At 35.1% G+C, this 22018-nt stretch overlaps 1 protein-coding gene across 5 annotated transcripts in view; it reads left to right on the top strand.

Moving 5' to 3' along the window:
* sud1 (Prolyl 3-hydroxylase sud1) overlaps positions 1-22018 on the top strand; it is a 28082-nt gene that overhangs the window by 1625 nt on the left and 4439 nt on the right. For 2 of the 5 annotated variants that reach the window (XM_069837362.1, XM_069837361.1), the window contains exons 2-9: positions 1820-2116; positions 4310-4426; positions 5260-5351; positions 6518-6646; positions 11024-11220; positions 14803-14933; positions 16378-16583; positions 18632-18841. In XM_069837362.1, coding sequence (XP_069693463.1) covers positions 1820-2116; positions 4310-4426; positions 5260-5351; positions 6518-6646; positions 11024-11220; positions 14803-14933; positions 16378-16583; positions 18632-18811 — 1349 coding nt within the window. In that variant the 3' untranslated portion in view covers positions 18812-18841. Of the gene's footprint in view, positions 1-1819; positions 2117-4309; positions 4427-5259; positions 5352-6517; positions 6647-11023; positions 11221-14802; positions 14934-16377; positions 16584-18631; positions 21554-22018 lie in introns of those variants that run through there. The other 3 variants (XR_011334306.1, XM_069837360.1, XM_069837359.1) reach the window with 3 other exon arrangements.

Below are 22018 nucleotides of genomic sequence, written 5' to 3'. Positions count from 1 at the left end.
CTGATGAATTGATCACTGCATTAACATCTCAAAATCATAAATCTAGCATAGTATGTAGTCTTCTGACTGTTGACTAAGCAAAACAATAGGGGCTTATGTACAACTGAATATCATATAAAACAACAGGAACGATTACAGCTGCCTGGACATGGATACAAATTACGTTTTAATTTCTGTTCTTACTCATCAAATATAGTTTTTTTGTGTGTGTAATACATGCTATTTTAATTATCTGAGTTATCCACATCTTATTTTTTTAATATTTCACAACTTTGACTGAAAAACATTCACTGAAAGAAATTCCGGCTAAACTAGCGCTGAAATAGTTGACTTTGTACTCCACATTTGCATGTACGAATCTGTAACAGGTTAGATTTGGTTACTAAAGATTATTATTTTTTTGGTCCTGTTATGGTGACAATATTAGAGGAGAAAAATTCGCTCCGGCGCCGGGGCTCGAACCCGGGTCCTTGGTTCTACGTACCAAGTGCTCTCACCATTGAGCTACACCGAAGTCCAATCCACAGCACCGGATCGAACTCCCCTCCTCCAGTATTTTTCCCTTTGTGGCCTGACTCCAAGTTGGCATGTATTTTATCTGCTTTTGAATGCTCTGCCACTATGAATGAATTGCAACACTTAACAGAAAATATTGTCCATCGTTTTCTCTCTTTTACCATTACTGCTTTAAAAAGAGGTCACAGTGTATGTGCTATAGGTCTGTCTAATTAAGAACTGAAATGTATTAGTCGGTAATGTTTCAAAATCACTCAACCTTGAGCAATCACATCACACTTAATAACAGTTGAATTCAGAAACATCTATAGACTCTCTGATATGCATGCCATGTCATGTCTGGATCACAACAATGGAAAGACTGTCCTCCAGCAGTAAGGGTAAGAGCTGCATAAAAGCCCCTGACTTGTTATTTTTTCAGATTACCATTCTTTGTAGTGTAGTTCTCATGAAAGTACCATATTAAAAAATCTCCGTTTCCTTAAGAACCCATTTTTTTCTCCATCTTCAAATTTTGGAAAGTGTAAGTAGAAAGATATAAGACAGACATTTATTTTCTTGAGGAGATAATTGAAAGCAGTATTTTTTAGTTTTTCTGAAGTTAAAAAAATTGTATTCTAGAAACATTGCTCATATCTCGCAGCATAATTGTACTGCAAATCAAACAAAAGCCTACCCCACGAGCCTTAAAATGACACCAGAAACAGCTCTATAGATATAATAGTTTTGGAGTTAGAGACATTTTCATTTCTCACAATGTGGGAAAAATCGAGTAATTTTTCATTCTTTAACGATTCAAAACAAAAAATCTATACAGGCAAATAATTGTAGAAATTGTAGTGTTTGTTAACACCATGGGTACATCCAAATAAAAAAAATAAGGAAATCTGGAATATCAAGTTCCAAAAATATAATTCAGAAATGATTGATTTGACATGGAATGACTCCTAGTCAACTTGAAAGAATAGAAGCTGTCAAAATGAAATTATTAAGACCATTGGCAGATTATACCCATTGTGACGACAAACATAATGAAGATACCCGAAAATAATTAAACATCACAGCTAGCACTGAATCCAATCAAGATTGATCAGAACATCTAGTATGAACACATTTCACAGATGCCCAATCACAGATTACCCAAAAAACTATCTAATCACAAACCCGGGAATAGAGATCTTGGACAAGGGAGGAAGCAATGCAGGGACCGCTTTCAATTTGAAGTGGTACAGGCCAAAAGGCCTAATCCATGATAGTTAATGATGATGATTTTGATAGCCTAATAAATCTGTTTGTTTTGCAGACTATAATCTACATTTCAGTAATGGACCTTTTAAGCACTGCATAGCAGAAGATTTCATAGAAGAAACAGAATTCTTAAAGGAACTGAAAGAAGAACTTCTAGAACTAGACTTTATAATGAAACGAAATGATCTGTATCAGTTCCATCAGTCTTGTGATTTATCTGCAGTTAATAAGCCTTGTATCAATTCATTCAAGCGCTTTCTTGTTGATGAGTGTTGCGAATGGATAGAAAATGCAACTAATATCAAACTGAGAAATAAAGTATCTGTAACATGTTCTTCTTACAATTATTCAGGTAAGAGAACTACTGCATGAATAGTTTTTAGGTCTGTAAGTGATAAATCGTATAGAATCCCTCTTTATTATTTGAGATTTATACAGAATATACAGTACTCTAATGTAGATTTGTGTGTCCTTACATATTTCGTTGAAACAATTTCTCCAGTAATTTTCTGCAATTGGATATACTAGTGTTGATATTTGTCTATTATATGCACCTTTGTGAATACACAAAAAATTATAACACTACTTTTTTATTATCATTATTATTATTATTATTATTATTATTATTATTATTATTATTATTATTATTATTACTACTACTACTATTATTATTATTACTATTATTATTATTATTATTATTATCATTATTATTATCACTACCGGTATTACTGTTATTACTTTTATAACTATTGGTTGCAAGTCTGCTGCAACTGCCGGCTTCTCCTTCCATGAACTCTCAGCACTTTACTGGTATTCTCCTACATTCCCCCTCCAAGCTATCTCGAACTGTGGGAAGATCAGTCATGTTTTACGCTTCATTTTGGTCAGTGCAGTAGTGTGTTGTGTTGTTTAGTGCTCAAGGACTGACGAGTGTAAATGATAGTTTCTTAAGAAGATGTAGATTGTGCATCATACAAAATAAGGAAATGAGCAACACTTTTGGTAAGTCTACCATCTGTGAGAAAGGTGAGTACCGAATTAATTAATATATTAATTTATTTAATGTGTAGTACCTATACAGTGATCCTCCCATATCTGCGGGGGAATATGTTCCAAAATATACCATGGATGTATGAAACTACAGATAATAGCAAACCCTATAAATAAGTCCTTTTTTGATAACACAAATACCTGTGATATACTTTAATTGACAAATTACAAACATTACGACATTAGGAGAATCAAATGATGATGATGATACATTCTACATTATCACTTTTGTGAACATGCACACTTGCCATCTAGATTTTCTATAAAAACTTCAGCTCAAGATGCAAGGTAGTAAAGTGAGTAAGAGAAAAGATGCCGAGGTTAACCATGGATACAGATTCCGCAGATAAGGAGGGATTTCTGTATCTTACAGGGGTGAAGTGTTATGGCCATGGGTTCACGGAAGGAGTTGTCAGTGGATGCAAGGGAGTTGTACTGGTAATTGGCTGACTCGTGAACCAATAGTTTCAAAAGATTTTCAATGTAGGCCTACTGTGTTGCCGTATTTATGTTATTTCCTATTCTTCAAATTCTTTTAATTTTCCTATTTTTCTTTCTTCAGAGGATGCTCTGTATCTGAACCTGAAAGTTGATGGAAAATGCTGAAAAAAAAAAAAAAAACTTTGTCAAAAGAAAAGTATATTGTTTCATTTTATTCCTGATTTTCATAACCATAGAAAAAATATTGCTTGTTGGTGTAATTTTATTCTTTCATATAAATAATTCATTTGAAATGTTAAGTTTTCGTTTACAGATTCACAGAAGAAATAGTATATTTAGTGCATTCAGAGTGAAGAAAATTATCTTGGCGAACTTCTAGTGTTGATAATGAGATCAAAACCATCTGATGTTGCCTATAGTGTTTGCATGTCGCAATACAGTTAGAAATAAACCAGTGAGCACTGGAAGAGTTCTAATAATATTTTATTGTACAGAAAATAATATAATCGAAAACATAGTTACCCACTTTGATACAAAGCTGTAAACTAGGCATCAGGTATTGTTTAAAGTGCTCTTAAGTGCCAACATATCTTTTGCCGACTGTTTCTGCTTCTTGATACGAGTAACAGAAAATCCATTCCATCCTCTACTGGCGCATTATAAAATATACATTTTAATAGTATGTCTCCATAAACAGACATCATTGGTGTCAGATGTGGTCACTTCAAAGACCAAAACAAAAGTCAAATTTTATGACGTGACTCTGTAAAGAAACACTTTTGATCCTTGATTAATTAACGAAACATTCTTGTTTTATCTCACCTCTCACACTAAAAATTTTTCCAGATGATTTTTGTTCACTCTGTACATACAAGTACCACAGTTGAAGCCTCTTTGGCTAGTAAGCTCTGCTGGATACTTATAGTATTACCTGTATGTCTTCATCGCGTGGGTCACTAAATTTGTAAATGTAAATTTGTTGACTCATAGTACATGTACACACCCACAATCCTTCAGATAAATGAAGTATATGAACACAGTTTTTATGTTTCAGATCACCTTTTGTGTCATGATGACAAATGTGAAGACAGAAGGATTGCATTTATTCTTTACCTTAGTGATAACTGGTCACCAAACTACGGAGGTGATTTGCAACTCTTTAACACTGATGGTGAGATTATTCACTAATACCTGCATTACAAAATAGAGAAAAGGTGGCAGTATATCACAGTGAAATATTTTTAAAGCAGAATTATCTAATTATTAAATAAGACATATCATTTTTTCAATGTCAAATAAAAAGTAAAAGGAAAAATATTTTATCGTTCAGCTCAATGTTCCTAACCATACACTTCCAGAAATGTGTTGTGTACACTTATTAAAGAAAGTGAATGGCCACGTTACTAAAAGATAACATCTTCCTAAATCCTACTCCTACAGAGGACAACATTTATACAAACCTTACCAGGTCATCTCTTGTAACTTAGTCATTGTGAATTTATATAGACTTAAAAAAAATTACTTTGAATATCTTTGGGAAGCCAATTATAATTTAGCTTTTCACTGCTGTTCATTCTCTTTTTGAGATGTGTACAGCTGTCAAAAGAGAAAATGGCCACTCTCTAGAAACTAAGTTCCCTTCGGGTATCTCCGCTACAATTCAGAGACAGGTGATGTTACATGTTGTTGAACCACGTTGCCTGATATCTACAGTTATAATTAAAGTGTTCTCTTTGTTACTGTTGTAGTGTAATGGTAGCATTTTAGGCTGATATTCGTGAGGTTGTGCATTCAAATACAACTGACCTATATGGTTTCTGCTGTACATTTCACTGAGACACATTTTGACATTTTTTAAATTTAACTTTCGCAGAATTATCTCGAAAAAAGTTTTAATTATATTAAACTGACACATGATATGAAAGAAAACTCAAGTTTCTTACACTAAATCATATTGTAAAATTTTAATCTTCAAAGAGGCTTTGTTCTGCTTTCCTTCTCCAGAAAATGGTCAGCCCAAAGAAGTAGTGAAAACCATTTGGCCTAAGTTCAACACATTAGTATTTTTTGAAGTGATGTGCAAGTCTTTTCACCAGGTGAGTACCTGTACACCTGAAGCACAGGGAGTCCCACTGAACATTCCCAGTATTTCTGTCAGCCAACTAGTGGCTGGTCCCCCCTCTACTACAGCTACTTGCATCCGCGAACTCACGGCACTTCGCCAGATTAAAACTTACGTACTATGTTACATTAATAACATTTGGTACTCACCCTCCTCACAGTAGCTGTTGGAAATGTTCCCCTTTTTGTGTGATACATAATTCTTATCATCGTCACATGCATTAGTCCCTCGACACTAATAGAACGAATTTCTGTTGGAATGTTTCTGTTCGAATCTTTTATTTAAGTTCTTCCAGCATATGGCGATTAGTCGCATTCACTTTATTTTCCAGAAATCACAGTCATATAGTGTTATATCTGAGGAACATACAGGCCATAACCTCCTGCTAATAATTATAATTATACATCCAAATATATTAATGTTATTCATGTATATTAGTTTTAATCTGGTAAAGTGCCTTGAGTTCACATGTGTAAGCAGTGGTAATAGCAGAGGGGGAGGCGGATCTGCCTGTTAGTCAGCCAAGAGAAACACTCTGAACATTCACTGGGACTCACTGTATATTTTATATAGGCTAATTTTCACACATCTGTTTTAACATGTTTATATCTGTGTTGCATGGTATTTATTGAAATAATTTCTACTGTGAGAATTTTTCAGTCCTTAATATGTTTGTTGTTGTATTGTAATATTATATTGTGTGTGAGCCACCGGTGTGGCTCAGTTGGTTAAGGCCCTTGCCTGCTGGTCTGAAGTTGCGCTCCAGTGCAGGTTCGATCCCCGCTTGGGTTGATTACCTGGTTGGGTTTTTTCCGAGGTTTTCCCCAACTGTAAGGTGAATGCCAGGTAATCTATGGCGAATCCTCGACCTCATCTCACCAAATACCATCTCGCTATCACCAGTCTCATCAATGCTAAATAACCTAGTAGTTGATACAGCATCGTTAAATAACCAATAAAAAAGTGTGTGTGTGAGTGCGTGCATATGTCTTTTTTTTTTTTTAATCTTTTGAAATAGACATTGAAATCGGTATGTACTTGAATGAAAATATCTTATTATGGAACTATACTTTTGTGTACTCACTCTCTTTGTGATATGTCCACGATGTCTTAGTGAAAATTATATTATATATGTTTCAGGTAGCTGAAGTGATGGTTATAGATAAAACAAGGTTATCAGTAAATGGCTGGTTCCACGGACCACTTCCAGAATGCAGAGACCTGATTCAGAATCCTCAAACAGACATGAAGTTGTATCCTCCAGAAAAGGTGAATAATTTTGGTACTAAATATCCCAAATTATCAAGCTAAAGAACTGCAGTCTACTCCAGTCAACCCCTTCTAATATTAAATAGGAGTATGAGTGTGGTGACAGGTATGCTGAGAGATCCGCTGCTTGAAAAACACCTTCAAATCATAGGTATTGCTAATAATAATATATTTATTAAACACACTGTGTACATAAGCTTAAGTAAAGTTAGCATCGTTTGCATAGTGGGATAGTGTCAATGTTCTTTCTTTGCATTCGATAATGTGATATGTATTGCATGGTCCTCCACATATGGTGCACTGACATCCATCGGTGGGGCTGTGGTATCCCTTGGTTAGGCATATTCGGTGATGTAGTCCATGGGCTGCTACTCTCGTGTATAGATGGCGCAGGTGGTAGTTGGCTTCCTTCCATTCGCTGTTTGTCATCGCTGGGGTGCTGAGGAGTCTATGGTTAATGTCTTCTGCTTTTTGTCGCCTGTCTTCCAAGAATCTGATGCTTTGTGGTGTTGGTACCAGGCTGTGAGTTGCCATCATGTCCTCTATAAAGTAGGTTGTGTCTGCTAAAATATATGCTATTCTGCTTTGCATGTATTTTGAGATGCAGAGCATTCTTTTCAGGTAGGCTGCTTTGACTCTCTCCAGCCGTTTGAGTTTTGAGTACGTGAGGTGGTTCCATATTAGTTGTATTGAGTATGTGGCAATGGGCGCAATCTTTATGTTGAAAAGCCTCAGGGCTGTCGTGATGGATAGTAGGCTCAGTTTCTTTATCTCGAAGGTCGCTTTCATTGCTCTTACTGCTCTGTCTTCAATGTGCTTAGAAAAGGTGTGGCCTGGTGGAGTTGGCTTTCCCAATTCTATTTTAAACATCCTCTAAGACACCTCCATCTGTTGTCACTTTACTACTTAGATATGTGAACGATTCAACATTTTTCAGTTTCCTGATTTTGTATATTCAGCTTGGTTTGTGTTTTAGCATTAATCCTTAACTGGTTTTGTGACCATTCACTTTCAAACCAGCTATATGAGTACTTCTGCCAATTGGGGACTTTTTGTTGCATGTCTGAGAAACGATTTGTTAACAAAATGTAGATAACTCTTCTAAATTTTTCGTGTTCGACCTTACATTGATTTTTACATGACATATTTCCAATCACGTAGAGAGAACAAATGTGCTGCTTTTTATTGAAGGAGATGACATTATTAGATGGCGTCATAAATATTTAATAGATATTAAAAACGCAGAGGCCTAGCAAAAGCAATAATTTATACCTTTGTCAGAGTAATGATTGAAAATTTGTCTTACATGTTAGAATCTTAAATTACTTCATTTCAGAATTCGTTATTCTAACTACATATGATGTAATATATGAAGTCTTCACAACTTATTCTTATGGGTAGCAAAAAATATGTCGCACATCTTTTGCATCGCGAATAACCTGACTGTTGCTAAGCACTTGACATCAGAATGCTCCATTTACCACATACAGTATTGCACTAAAGGAGAACACGTTGCCAATTTGAGTCAAAATTTACTTCTTGCAGGCACTTTTACTAGGAAACTAAGGTGTTTCTGACTTCAATTAATATTTTTCTTTTATATAGTACCTATATTTAATTATATATGTTCTTAAATATCGTATTATATTTTTGTTGAAACTAGTTTAGTGGGTGCAGTTAATAGGCATACATATACACTAGTGTCCAAAAGTTAAGCATAATTCAATATTTTGTTCCCAACCTATCAGAATGGCACCAAACTTGTACAAATGAATCATACAGGATCTGGTTTGCAACAGAGTAACACATATCAGCAAATTTTGTTTTATTGTGGCGTAGGGACTCATTTTACACAATTACGGTACAAAATATATCACTTTCACAACAATGATGATGCTGAGCAGTTAATATGGGATGTGGCTAACCCTCATGGCTATATAGGCATCGCAGCGCCATGGCATGCCCTCTATCAGGTGGTTCAAGAGCTCTGCAGACAGCTGTTTCCATTTCTGATGAAGAGCATTGCGGAGGGCTGAAAGTGTCCTCGGTGGAGGCTGGTGGGCTGCAACTCATCTTCCTAATGCATCCCAGGCATTCTGTATAGGGTTCAGATCCGGGGACATCACTGGACAGTCCATGCACTGGATATATTCCCCCTCATGATACTCGTCCACCAGATTGGCTATATGCGGACGTGCATTGTCGTCCATAAAGATGAAGTGTGGACCAACTGCACCTCTGAAAAGTTGCACATGTCGTTCCAATACCTCGTCTCTGTACCTCTAAGCATTCACAATAGCAGCTGCGAAGATGTGCAGATCTGTACGTCCATTGAACATTATGCCTGCCCACACAAGTACGCCACCACCACAAAATGGGCGTTTTTCCACGATTTTTGTGGGATGAAACCTGGTTCCATGTTCCCTCCAGATTATTGTGCGATAGGAATCATTGATCAAACTGAATCTGGACTCGTTTGTAAACGGCATGTTCCTCCATTCATCCAAGGTCCAATGTTGATGCCGACTCCACTGTAAACGGTTCCTTATGTGTACTTGAGTGAGCTGGACACACACTGCTGGTCATCTGGCACAGAGACCGTCTGCCCTGAGCCTCCGGTATACAGTTTACCTGGAAACTCGAACGCCTGAGGCAGCTGCAAGCTCAGAAGACAGTTGTCTTGCAGGCAGGTCAAATATCGGTACTCTTGCGGCGTTGTGACCAATGGGCGATCTTGTACAGGCATACAACGAACATCTCCTGTGTGTTCGAACCGTCGCCAAAGCCTGGAAATGACATTTTGTGCCACATTCAGGGCTCGAGAGACTTCGGTCTGTGTCTGACCTGCTTCCAGACGCCTGATTATTCTACCCTTCAAAACAGGGTCCAGTTAGCGTCTCTGTGGCATGTTGGTGCTGTTCTGTATACACTGTGATAAGAAACTACACTCTGTTCACAATGAGAGAACAAGAACGAATGAGTCGCTCTGGGTCTGTTTGCTTACTTCGAAACACGTGTTTATTCGGAGAGGAGGCGGAGGTTGAGGTACCCCCCTCCCTATGCACAGAGCACAAGTACGGTGCGGCACACACTGTGATAAAGTTTTATAGCGATTTCTCACCGTTTTCCCTTTCATTTCTCTGTTTTAAGAATTATGCTTAACTTTTGGACACTAGTGTATTCAAATAGCATAACTGAATTCCAATAATTATTGAAAGTGAAATGGTGGTGGTAGTGGTTTGAAGACAAAATTTACATTGCATGTCATACATATACAGTAATTTTGCAGAAATACGTAATTTAAAAAATGTCCACATTTTGTCAGAACAAAAAGGAATGGAAAAAAAGTGGAGCACATAATGAAATGTATTTGATATATGCCTATTAGCAATACTGCAGTCACAAGTTTTATTGAAACATTCATTTCCTAATTGTCTTTCAAAGAATTCGACATGGATGCATTTCTCTTTTCCAGGTAATACCAACTTTGTTCATCATACTGGCTGGCTCTCTATTCTACACAAACTCATTTTAATCATAGCCAGTATGAAACTGGATAATTTCTCATGACACTTCAATTTTGAAAGAAAATAACACAGCACAACTTTTTTTAACAAGAAAGAATTCTTCCGTGGTATCTTGCTTGACATGTCGATTAAACTCCTGTATTTCAACTATGCCACAGAATCTGATCCTGGAGTAAAACAATTTCATTTTGTAAAAGTGTAACCGAATAATAATTAAGAAAAAACTTATGATGATGCTCATATTCTACATTTTGTTTAGACACAAATTACCGAACAGAATAATTTAATCTGTAAATTCTAAACATTAAAACAATGTTTATTTATTTTTTACTTCATGCCTTTTTCCGAAGTAGAATGACGTTAATTTTGTTGTAAGTTAATATAATTTTTCTTCTTCATACATCTAATATTTTTGCTAGAACATTTTGCCAGTCTTTTTTGCGTTTTTGCAATTGATTCCAGCAAACATTTCCTCGGTTTTATTACATTTTCAATTAATTTTCCTTTCCTTACTATGGATAGTAGCATTATTTCATTATTTTGATGTGATTTCACCACTTCTGTTACATTGTGATTGCTCCAGCTTCAAAGTTAAAAGATACTATGAAGAAAATAGTATATGATGCTTCTTGGCAAGACATTCCAATGCAGAGCTGCACATGATACCCTACTTGTGCCACCCAGTAACTACATTTCCTTTTAATCTGTTATCCAAACCAACTTGGAAGTGGCAAGAAACATTTTGGAAAAAGTCTGTGCCAATATTGCATGCTCTGTCTCAAAAGAGATTTAGTTATACTGCACTCAGTTGCTGTTTACTAACATAACTCGTGACACTGTTTCTCCACAGATAGAGGAGGACACCTTGTCATACGTGAACCCAATGTACTTGGATAGTAGTGTGCAAGAACAAATTAGTTCCAGTTTTGAACAAGACAGTGAGATCTTACTGCCCGACTTCTTTGATGATAATTTCTACAAAGAAATATGTGATTGCTTATGCAGTGATGACATATCTTGGGAGATTCAAGGGCCAGCCAATCGTAGGTAGGTGCAGTATGAAGTGATACGGTAACTATCAGTTATTTCTGAAAAAAAAAAAAAAATTGAATAGTGTAAACCCAAAACTAATTTGGCACTATCCTGAAATTACAGTGTTCATTATGGAAAATTCAGACTTTTTCTTATTTCAAATAAATATATCACTATTTATTTCAAAATCTATTGCCGTAATTTTACTGGTGGGCAAATTATCTCCCAACTAGAAAATGGCAACTTTGTCTATCAGCAGACACACTACCACATGCTGGTTATGGAGACTGCAGTATTGGCAATTCGAGAAGCCACAAACCATTGATGTAACATATTAACTTATTAAATAGGAGCATATAAAATGTCATGTACTCACCCAAATTAGTAAAGGAGATTCTGAAACTGTCTGTTTTATTGTTACTTCAGTAGGAATATGTGGCCTCCTCAGTCCCCTGACTTAAGCTTCAGTGACTTTTATTTCCAGGGAACTTTAAAATAAGAAATGTATAAATAATATAATTCACATAGCAGTGGCGGCTGATTGACTGAGGCAAGTGAGGCCGGGCCTCAGTCACTTGGCTTAACTGAAATCAAATTTTGTTTTTATGTAATGTATTAGTTATTTGAATGAAGCATATATCGCTGTAGAAGCATTTGAAAACTTTGTGATGTAGATAGACCTGTTTTGCAGTAAAATTTGTTCCTGAGGCCAGGATCACTCATGCTGGATCTGGCTTGTGATGTATATAGACCTGTTTTGCAGTAAAATTTGTTCATAAGGCCAGGCTCACTCGTGCCGGGTCTGCTTCTGGATTTTCGTTTGTCTTCGCGGGCTTTTGACGTTGCGCTTAAAACGTTGTACTGAGGCACAATTCGTCTGGCCTGTTCAGGTTTCACTCCTCTCATCCATGGGCCGGCCTCAAGGGTAGAGTGGGGTGGGAATAGGGTGACTTGTCTTCCTAAATAGGCCATAAATAACAAACATTCCAGATCTTTGGCAGGCAGAGACGCACACTATTCTCTCCTCTTATGTCTTAGTTTATGACTTAAGCGAGGGCGTTGTACTATTGTACTTCGTGTAGTGAATCTGGGCCAATGTTGTTATGTATTTCGGGAAAATATAAACAGAAACAAATGCCAGAAATAATGCTGGTGTAGTTAATTCATTGTTAGAGTGTCCTTTTTCGAGAAGAAATAATATTGAAAGAAAGTAAGTTTTAAATAAAGAGAGAGCCGACCGAGATACCTATGACATCGCTGACAATTTTTCTGACAGATAATCTTAAAACGCGAGTTTCTATTGCATCCTGGTATGGGCAACATAAATGGTTAAGTGGTAATGTGGTGCAAAATAAACTTCTCTGTTGGCCTTGTTTGTTGCTGTCAAAGGAAAAAAATAAAAAGAAAAGAAAGAAAGGGAAATTTTAACACATAATATGGGTTGCTTCATCACACTGAAACAATCACTGAAACTCGCAGCATAACAGCTTATTTGGTGAGTGAAATTATTTTTCATTACTAGTAATAATAATAATAATAATAATAATAATAATAATAATAATAATAATACAGTAATAATGATATTAATAATATAACAACAATAATAATTAATATCATAAATAAACATTTTCTATTGGAGACACTTGAACTAGTTGCATCTGGCCTCACCGAGGATTTGGATCACCGGCCGCTATTGCCACATAGTCTTGAAGAACTGAAAAATAGCATTCTGGAAAATTCCCAAAAGTCACTGCAGCAAATGATACTTCATTTCTCATGCTCATGTTGTAAAAATGTTTCTAAAAGGAAGGAAGACAGTGTCAGAATCTCCTTACTTAATTTTGGTGAGTTAATTACGTTTTAACTGCTTATAGTGTATTTAATAATATTTTGTATTGAAGCTAAACTTACCATTTCCCAGCCAGGAAATCAATAATCTGGTAATACAAACATGGTAGTATTAGAATATGTCACATCCTTTCAATCCAGTGACACAAACTTGACTTTGCATCAGTATGGGAGGCAAACTACATAGCACTGCATGATCAGTGGCATTTTAATGTATAGGTGAACCCAGCACCCACTAGGGGCCTCAAAATGATAGTAACAATAATAATAATAATAATAATAATAATAATAATAAATATAAATATAAATATAGGATAAATCAAGTATAAATTTTTGGAGCTAAACTTTATTCACTAAACAATAATGATATTGTTTGTTGCTGCCTCTGTCCTCCCTGCTTTGATAATATTGTACTAGCATCTCTGTCACTATGTCTCAGGAACTCTAGGCTGGGCAATTGGATTATTGTTATAAAATTATATTTAATACAATTTTATTTAGAAATTATTACAGTGAAATTTTATTTTCAAATGGTTTATATTACACAACATTCTTCAATATTCGTTCGAATTTCTAACTTAAGTGATTATGTCAGTAAGTCTACTGAGTTATTAAGTATATTTTCAATTTTAACACTCTTCCTTGTTAACTTGTTAGTAATGAGGCATTTCGAAAATAGTTGTACTGAGTGAAAGAAAGCTGAACGGGAAAAAAAGTATCAACAAAATTCCGAAACTAAAAAGTAAAGCTTATGTAGACATTTCTCAATTTTTTTCTTTTTTTCTTTTTTTTTTTTTTTAATCTGCATGTGTTGAACATTTCAGAAATATCGAAGTATTGCGAAAACTTTGCAAGTATTTATAATGGAGATCTTATTTCTGCAGAGCTGATATGTGCATGTCACCACTTTGCTCCATCTATGATAGTGAATATGAAATCTTTACAAAAATATGCTGGAGATGATCAGGATTATAAAGATTTAATAATATTCATAACTTATACAGTTGGAATGCTACATAAAAAAATTAGAATCTTTTGTCAGCAGTCCCCAATATAGAAATTGCTATGAGAATTTGTTTGTGACCAATTCATCTGGACAACATTCATTTTCCAAGCTAAAATTAATAAAAGATGAATTAAGACACACACACACACACAGAGAGAGAGAGTTTTCTAAGAAAATTAAACATAGTTATTTATCAATTAATTCTCGCCAATAATTTCTGATAGAGCCATTTTTTTATTTAATAGAGGTTATGAGATACATTCATTTACAGGTCAGAAAATTAAAATCAACAGTGAGTAATTTAAGGCACATTAATTGAAAGCTGCGTCACAGAAATTATATAGACTGTTTAAACAGTTGAATCTCTTAGATGTGTAGGGTAATGGATCAGTGATAAAAATGAAAAATGGCAGGTCATACAGAAGTATTCAGGGAAGAAAGCCTTCATAAGCCTTTCGTTCATAACAACTATCACAAAGTCTCAAACACTGATTTTTTGGTGAGAAGCTGGATAACTTCAACACAGTAATTTTCCCTTATTTGTAGGAAGTGTTGTTTCGATTGGGAATCACATTCAATTATTACATTCTGGAGCTCTTACAAGGGACAGATATAATTTAGAACTTTTCATTTCTCAGTAATTGATAGTATGTAATATTGAACACATACCAGTACTGTAAGTAAATAAGATTTTGGAAATATTTAGTGTCAAAATTCAGAATTTTTATGTTTCCTCTGTGCAGAAAGTACCAAACACCATGTATGAAGGTATTGCCTGCACCACTTTGTAAGGTCTTACAGATCTTCAAATCTGAACAATTCTACTCGTTGCTTGGTGACCTAACGAAGTTGGACTTATCTCCAGTTCAAGAGCGTATGTAGCATTAACTTTTATAATATTTATATAATTTCATATGTTTTAGTTCATAATCTAATGTATATATCGTCGTTGTTCCTGTAATAACTCCTATGTGACATATTTATCGATTTTCAGATTTTTGCTCTATTAAATAACTTAAATAGTGATACAGCAAATACTAAAATCTCCTATATGTAATTATATTTCTTTCTTTCGAAAATATAAGAATTCGCAGTCTCCTATGTACTACTGCCATAGAATGAATAAATGTGTTTTACTTCCTACTGAACAATTTTATATTTTGCACATAGGAGTTATTGCATGTACGGTATACGTATATGAAGTGGGGATTCGAAATTTTGCTTGGACACTATACTTAAGTTGCTACAAGACATCTCCTGTGAAGTTTGTTATGTGATGTTCTCTGTCTTTTGAGAATATTTAAATGTTATTATAATATAGATGATAAAGCTGGGTTCTGTAAATTTTTTTGGGAGTTTTACTTTAATGTTTGCTTTAGTGAAGATGGTTAAAGCATCACAGTAGTTCAGTATTTTTGTGCCTGTGCATTCTGAAAATCAATTTTCGTAAATAAAGATTATGAATATAAAAATAGCTTTTTATATTATGAATGTTTGCAAAATTTAATCAAATATAATCTCCGTAAATAAAGTTAGCTATAGGCAAATCTAGTCTTTCAGGTAAGACTCCCTGTAAAGCAGATTTGAATAATTTCAAGGGAAAAATTGTTCCGGGGCCGGGTATCGATCCCGGGACCTCTGGTTGAACGTACCGGCGCTCTGCCAACTGAGCTACCCAGAAACTCCATCCGACACTGTCTCAACTTTTCCCTTTTATATCCACACAACTCGCGTGGGCTGACGAAAAGCCAGAGACCCACATCAAGTGCACACAAACTCTGTGTGACTTGGAATTGTGGTTTTCTATTAATGTACACAGTGACGTATATATTAGGCAAATCTAGTCTGTGTACGTTAATAGAAAACCACAATTCCAAGTCACACAGAGTTTGTGTGCATTCGATGTGGGTCTCTGGCTTTTCGTCAGCCCACGCGAGTTGTGTGGATATAAAAGGGAAAGGTTGAGACGGTGTTGGGTGGAGTTCCCGGGTAGCTCAGTTGGCAGAGCACTGGTACGTTCAACCAGAGGTCCCGGGATCGATACCCGGCCCCGGAACAATTTTTCCCTTGAAATTATTCAAAGTTAGCTATATTTTGACACAATAAAATGCCTTTGTATGTATTGCATACAAATAAATGTTGTTTCTATTTCAGCAAAGAGTAAACAATTGCTATATTTAGTTTCTGAATGATAGTTAAAAATATAAACTACAAATAGGAATATCATGGTAATATAATAAAGAACTGAAATTTTATGGAATTCATAAAACATAGAATGCGAAAATGTGTGTTAACTTCATGGTGACCCACTTTTGCAGATGTTGAAGGAGCTACTACTTCGGCATTACAGCCTAAATGCTCATATGAAATACAGCAATGGCAGAAGACTTTCTACACCCTAATATGTGATGACCACATGAAGAATGAGTATGCATTGGATGTAATATTATACTATAACTGTCATAATAAGAAGCAACTGCAAGGTGGTTTCGTATCATACATAGCTCGGGATGCTGATGAAGAGGTATGACAGGTCTCATCACGCTTTTTCTTCTACCTTAGACACGTCATAAAACCCCATTAGTTTTATATTTAACTGTCTTCTGTCACCCATAGGATGTACAATAAAATGATAATATAATCTAAATCTAATTGTAGCATGATAATTGCATGTATCAACTTCTAGAAATCAAATTTCAATACCATAGTAAAAGTGATATACAAAGCTTTACGAGTATATAAAGAGCATATTTGTTAGATTTTCTTGAGTAAGTAACGTTTATTTTACTGTGAGTCTGATTCTGAGCACTTATGCACTTACAATATGGGTTATATACACTCACAGCGTATTGGGTACATCTACCGAGTCAGATGTTGAAGGTGACTAGGCATTTGACCAACATGGTGCAGAAATAAACCAAGGCTGAATATGATATAATAAAATATAATTAAATAGAAAATGCAAACAAGTATAAATATAATAAATAATAATGTAATAGTAATAATTAGACAAACTATAATTGATGAAATTGAATATAAATAACAAAATGTGATACTGGCCGATCTGCACAGAACTTTCCTGAAGGTACATTTAACTGTGCCACATACAATACAAAATCTACTACTGGCTTGTGATTAAGAAAAGATATATATATAAACCTGTACAGTGTTACAGATCTTAGTAACCACAACTAGAGACATTGGTAATCAACCAGAATGTTTATTATCTGTAATTTTTTCCCCTTTTTTAACTTCATCAGTAATTTAATATCTATTTTAAGTGTAATTTTCCACTCCATTTAAGGTACAAAAAACGGTTTTGAAGTGATATCTGAGACGAGAAGAACAATGTTAAATATGATTCCGTCAATCTGAAATGATGTCCATCAGAAATCAGGTTTGATTGTTTAGCTTCAATTGCCATGGAGGAAAGTAATTGTTTACTAAAAAAAATACAAATCTCTGGTTTTGAGGATTAATTTTCCCTCAGTTTACTACTTAGCTTTAAAATATTCACTTATTTATTGTAGGCTATTTATATTTCCTTGAAAAGAGAATAAAACAAGTTGAAATAAAAGTTTAATTTATTCCAGTTACAACAAAGTCTCCATTATCAGTATGCAGATTATTTGGTTCGTGGGTTACCCATACACCATTGATTTTTATTTTATTTTAGTTGGCTATTTAACGATGCTATATCAACTACTAGGTTATTTAGCATTGATGAGATTGGTGATAGCGAGATGATATTTGGTGAGATGAGGCCGACGATTTGCCATATATTACCTTGCATTCACATTACAGTTGGGGAAAACCTCGGAAAAAACCCAACCAGGTAATCAGCCTAAGTGGGGATCGAACCCGTGCCCAAACGCAACTTCAGACCGGCAGGCAAGCACCTTAACCGACTGAGCCACACCTGTGGCTGGTACTATTGATGTTTACTTTATGTTTTGTCACAAAATTTAGGATACATGTGAACCAAGCTTGGAATTCGAGTGCTCGTCGCAAAATGACCTTGATATAAAAGTATTCTGTCCCATCTTATTTCTAACGCAAATTCGATTGTTACATGTTTATAAGGTTTATATGTATATTTCTCAACCGACGACCAGACAAAACGATTATTAATTGGTTGAACACTCATTATAATTGATCACAACAATCCATGTTATCCTTATTGTTCTGTCCGGTGTATGTACAATGAGTACAAGTACAAATGTTACGAAATGCACCAATATCATTGTAATTAAAATCCCATTGTTCTACATAATCTAGAACAGTATCAACACACTCCAAAGTTTACTGTTAAAAGTGATTAATTGACTGTGTTAAATGTTTGACATATTACATTTTCAAACGCAGTAATGTATGCGTAGAACATGAAAAGGTTTGTTTTGCAGTGAAAACTAAATATCGTATTATCCGTGTTTTCAGTTATCCCTGCGCATTTGTCCGGTGATACTCGAGAGTTTGTTGTACTTTGTTGTTACTATAATTAAATATCCATTGTCCTAAAAAAATACACATTTGAATTACATATTTCCTTATTTCAGATTTTCTTTCTTTCAGTTGCTGACTCTTGCACCCAGCCACAATGCTCTTGCATTAGCATTTCGAGATAAAGAAACACTTCGTTTCGTGAAGTATGTTAACAACATATTCGAAGGCAGATTTCACATGTTACAGTTCACATACTATGAACCCACATCATCACAAGATGAAGAAACAAGCAGTGATCGGAGTCCTTGACCTACATTTAACTGGAATAATACAAGCAAGGTGCAGAAGAACTTCTTTATAAGAGAAGGAAAAAATACACTGTCACTTTTTGATACTAAAGGTGTAATTCCTATGAAGCGGCTGATGCACGCGGCTGATGGATTGTGTATGATGCACTACACTGCTACAGTGGGATGTTAGGGAAGCGATTCCTATGCTGCGTCAGCTGTTTGCATCAACTGTAGTGCAGGTTGAGCCATGCCGCTGTACCTCTTCGAGAGCAGTACAGACACAGCTGCAGCGCGTCTAGGAGAAAAGAGCCTGTACTTGCCTTAGGCCCGTAACACACTTGAAGAGTTTTTGCTAGCGAGAAATGTGTTGCGAGAAAGAGGCAAAGAGCCTTCCTCCACACATTTGGCGAGTTCTCGCTATCACAGATCACACCTCGCTATGATCATCTATGCACTGCCTTCATGCAGAAACCATTTATCTGATTATAGTAATGACTCGTTGGAAATATTATAGGTTATGTATTTACGTATATTGTGGTACTTAAATATATAACCTGTAAATATATTGTCGTACTTTACAAATTACGTACAAACGCTTTGTTGAATCTGATCATTCAGATGATGAGGAAATGGAGTTACATGAACATTGTTCAACATATTTTGTTCATGAAAAGAAGAAGAAAATTAAAGCCAGAAATATCTGAAAATCACATTGTATTTTACGAAAATAAGGGCGAGTTTTGGACACTGGTTTCGATTTGAATGATGATACGTTTAGGCGTTATTTCAGGTTCAATGGACCACAGTTTATTTATTTTTTTTTTTTTTTGCCATTCATGATATGATAGAGGATTCTTTGCTATGTTCTGATTAAAATTATGTAAACTGTTAAGACATATAGCTACATTATATTAAATGTTTGATTAATACTATTAAATCTCATCAAAATAAAATATAGCCCTATTTATTTTCAGGTAATCTGATATTTGTCTCCACATTTCTTCTTTAAGTTTCGTGTTTTTATAGTTTTCATCCCGTGTATCATATAAATAGGCCTACGGGTGACATTGTACAAGTTCGATAAGTTTCTAACTGCAATTATCAGCCATCTTTCCTCATTTTAAAATAAAAACAATACAATTCATCGCCACCTGTGATATCTTTTTCTACAATCAATCGTCATAAAGAGTATAAATGTCAAACATCTTTGATAAATGTGTCAAGAAAATTCGCTGAGCTACCGATCCCAGCGAGAAACTCGCCTCGAACAAGAATCTCTTCCAGTGTGTGGACGTCCATTTGAATCCATGTTATCAATTTTTTAATTTTCTCGCAACACATTTCTCGCTGGTGAAAACTCTTCAAGTGTGTTATGGGCCTTACTGTATAATGTTTGAAGCAAAAGTTTTATTTACCGTTTTGGAAGATGAAACACTGGTCGAAATGGTGTCGAAGTTTCCATGCATTTTTGATGTTGCAAGCCGTCTACAAAGACCAAATTGTTAAAGACAATGCTTGGAAAGAAATAGGAGAACTTGTCGAGAGCTCAGGTAAGAAAAATATAATCGATCCTAAATTTATATTATTGTAAACATGTTGTACAATGTGTAAACAACTAGCTTAGTGAGTTCTAGTAATATGATTATTTTGCCAGGGTACTGTCCCTGCGTGACTATTGAAATATTTCGTAAATGAATCTCCCACATAAAACCCATCATTATTCGCAAAACAATCACCCCTAGCAAGTGGTATAAGATTTTTAGATGGTGGTGGTTCATTAGGGTCTATTCATAATAAAGTATAAACCACGATAAACTGTGAAGTGTAGTAACTTAATTAACAATTAAATTGTTATTTTTAATTTCACAGAAGCATATCCAAAATTCAGTGTGACGATACAAGCACCCAAGAAGACATACTAATGATGGAAGATACTGCAATGGAGGATGCTGGTGCACCATCAACTTCTCAAGTCACAAATGATACTTCAACACAGAATGTGGACAGAACGGTGAATTCACTTCGACCACCGAGTAAACGCCAAAGACACCACGAAAAAATTATAGGCTTGCTGGAGGATATGCACATTGATAGAAAAAATATCATTAACAGTTTGAATTAGAATCTCGATGATGACATTGATTAAAGTATTGCGATGTCTGTCAAAAAACTGAGATCAGATTTGATTCATGAGGTGAAAATGAGATCACAGCAGATATTTTTGATTTGGAAAGTCGCTACACAAATCTGGAACTTTCAGCATCAACAAGCACTAGTAGTTGGATGGTATGATCATCACCTTCAACTTTGAATATCAGTAATCATTCAACCGTCTGTGACTCGTATGACTATTCGGGATTTGAAACCCGGCAACTTTTGAACCACTGTGATTGTTTTTCAGTGTTAAAAAATAAAAACTGATTAAATCACTACAGTTTATACCAATAAAGTATTTTTACTTTACACTTTTTGCATTGTTACATTTCAATGTTGCAAGAAAAAATTGATTAAATAGTAGTAGTATTACTACAGTACTACTATAAAGCATTTTTACTTTATATACCTCAGTATTATGGCTAACTTTTCGTTAAGAGTTATAGGGTACAGATATGTACTTGAAGAATCTTTTTTGAGATCGTCTTTGATCACATCAAGAACATAGTTGAATTGAGCAATGTTTAGCCTGAAAAACTACGACTGATTAGTGTTGTAAAAAACCTTCCTCATGCCTTGTTCTAAAATAAATATGGGATATACTTCAGCGTTTTCCTCATTTATTTGTTGGAGCAAAATTTCTTCCCCTTCATTTTCTTCCAATAGCAAATGAGGACCTAACATTCTAAATGTGTTAAGTGCTAAAAACAACATACTGAAATATTGATGAAAAAACACTGCGAAATGCATGTTGAGATACCTACAACACCGTCTTTTGGCGCACGAATGAGTCACTTACAGTTGAGCTACGACAAAGACAATTTAGTATGATATTCTCATATGGACGTTCCTTCCTTAGATTGAATAAAATTAAATTTGAAAATTGGAAATTCGCATATTTAGAATGTTAGGTCTTCAAATATAACAATAAATCGCTTTCACTCATTGTGCAAGTGTCCACTCACTACCAAAAGATCGCACACGTCTGACGTTTCATAGGAATCACCTACTAATGCGTCAGCCGTGAATGTCAGATGCACTACGTCAGCCGCATGCAACAGACACTTCATAG

Source organism: Periplaneta americana, chromosome 10 (assembly GCF_040183065.1).
Source record: "Periplaneta americana isolate PAMFEO1 chromosome 10, P.americana_PAMFEO1_priV1, whole genome shotgun sequence".
NCBI classification, from domain to species: Eukaryota; Metazoa; Arthropoda; class Insecta; order Blattodea; family Blattidae; genus Periplaneta; species Periplaneta americana.
This window is presented reverse-complemented; position numbering and strand designations above follow the sequence as displayed.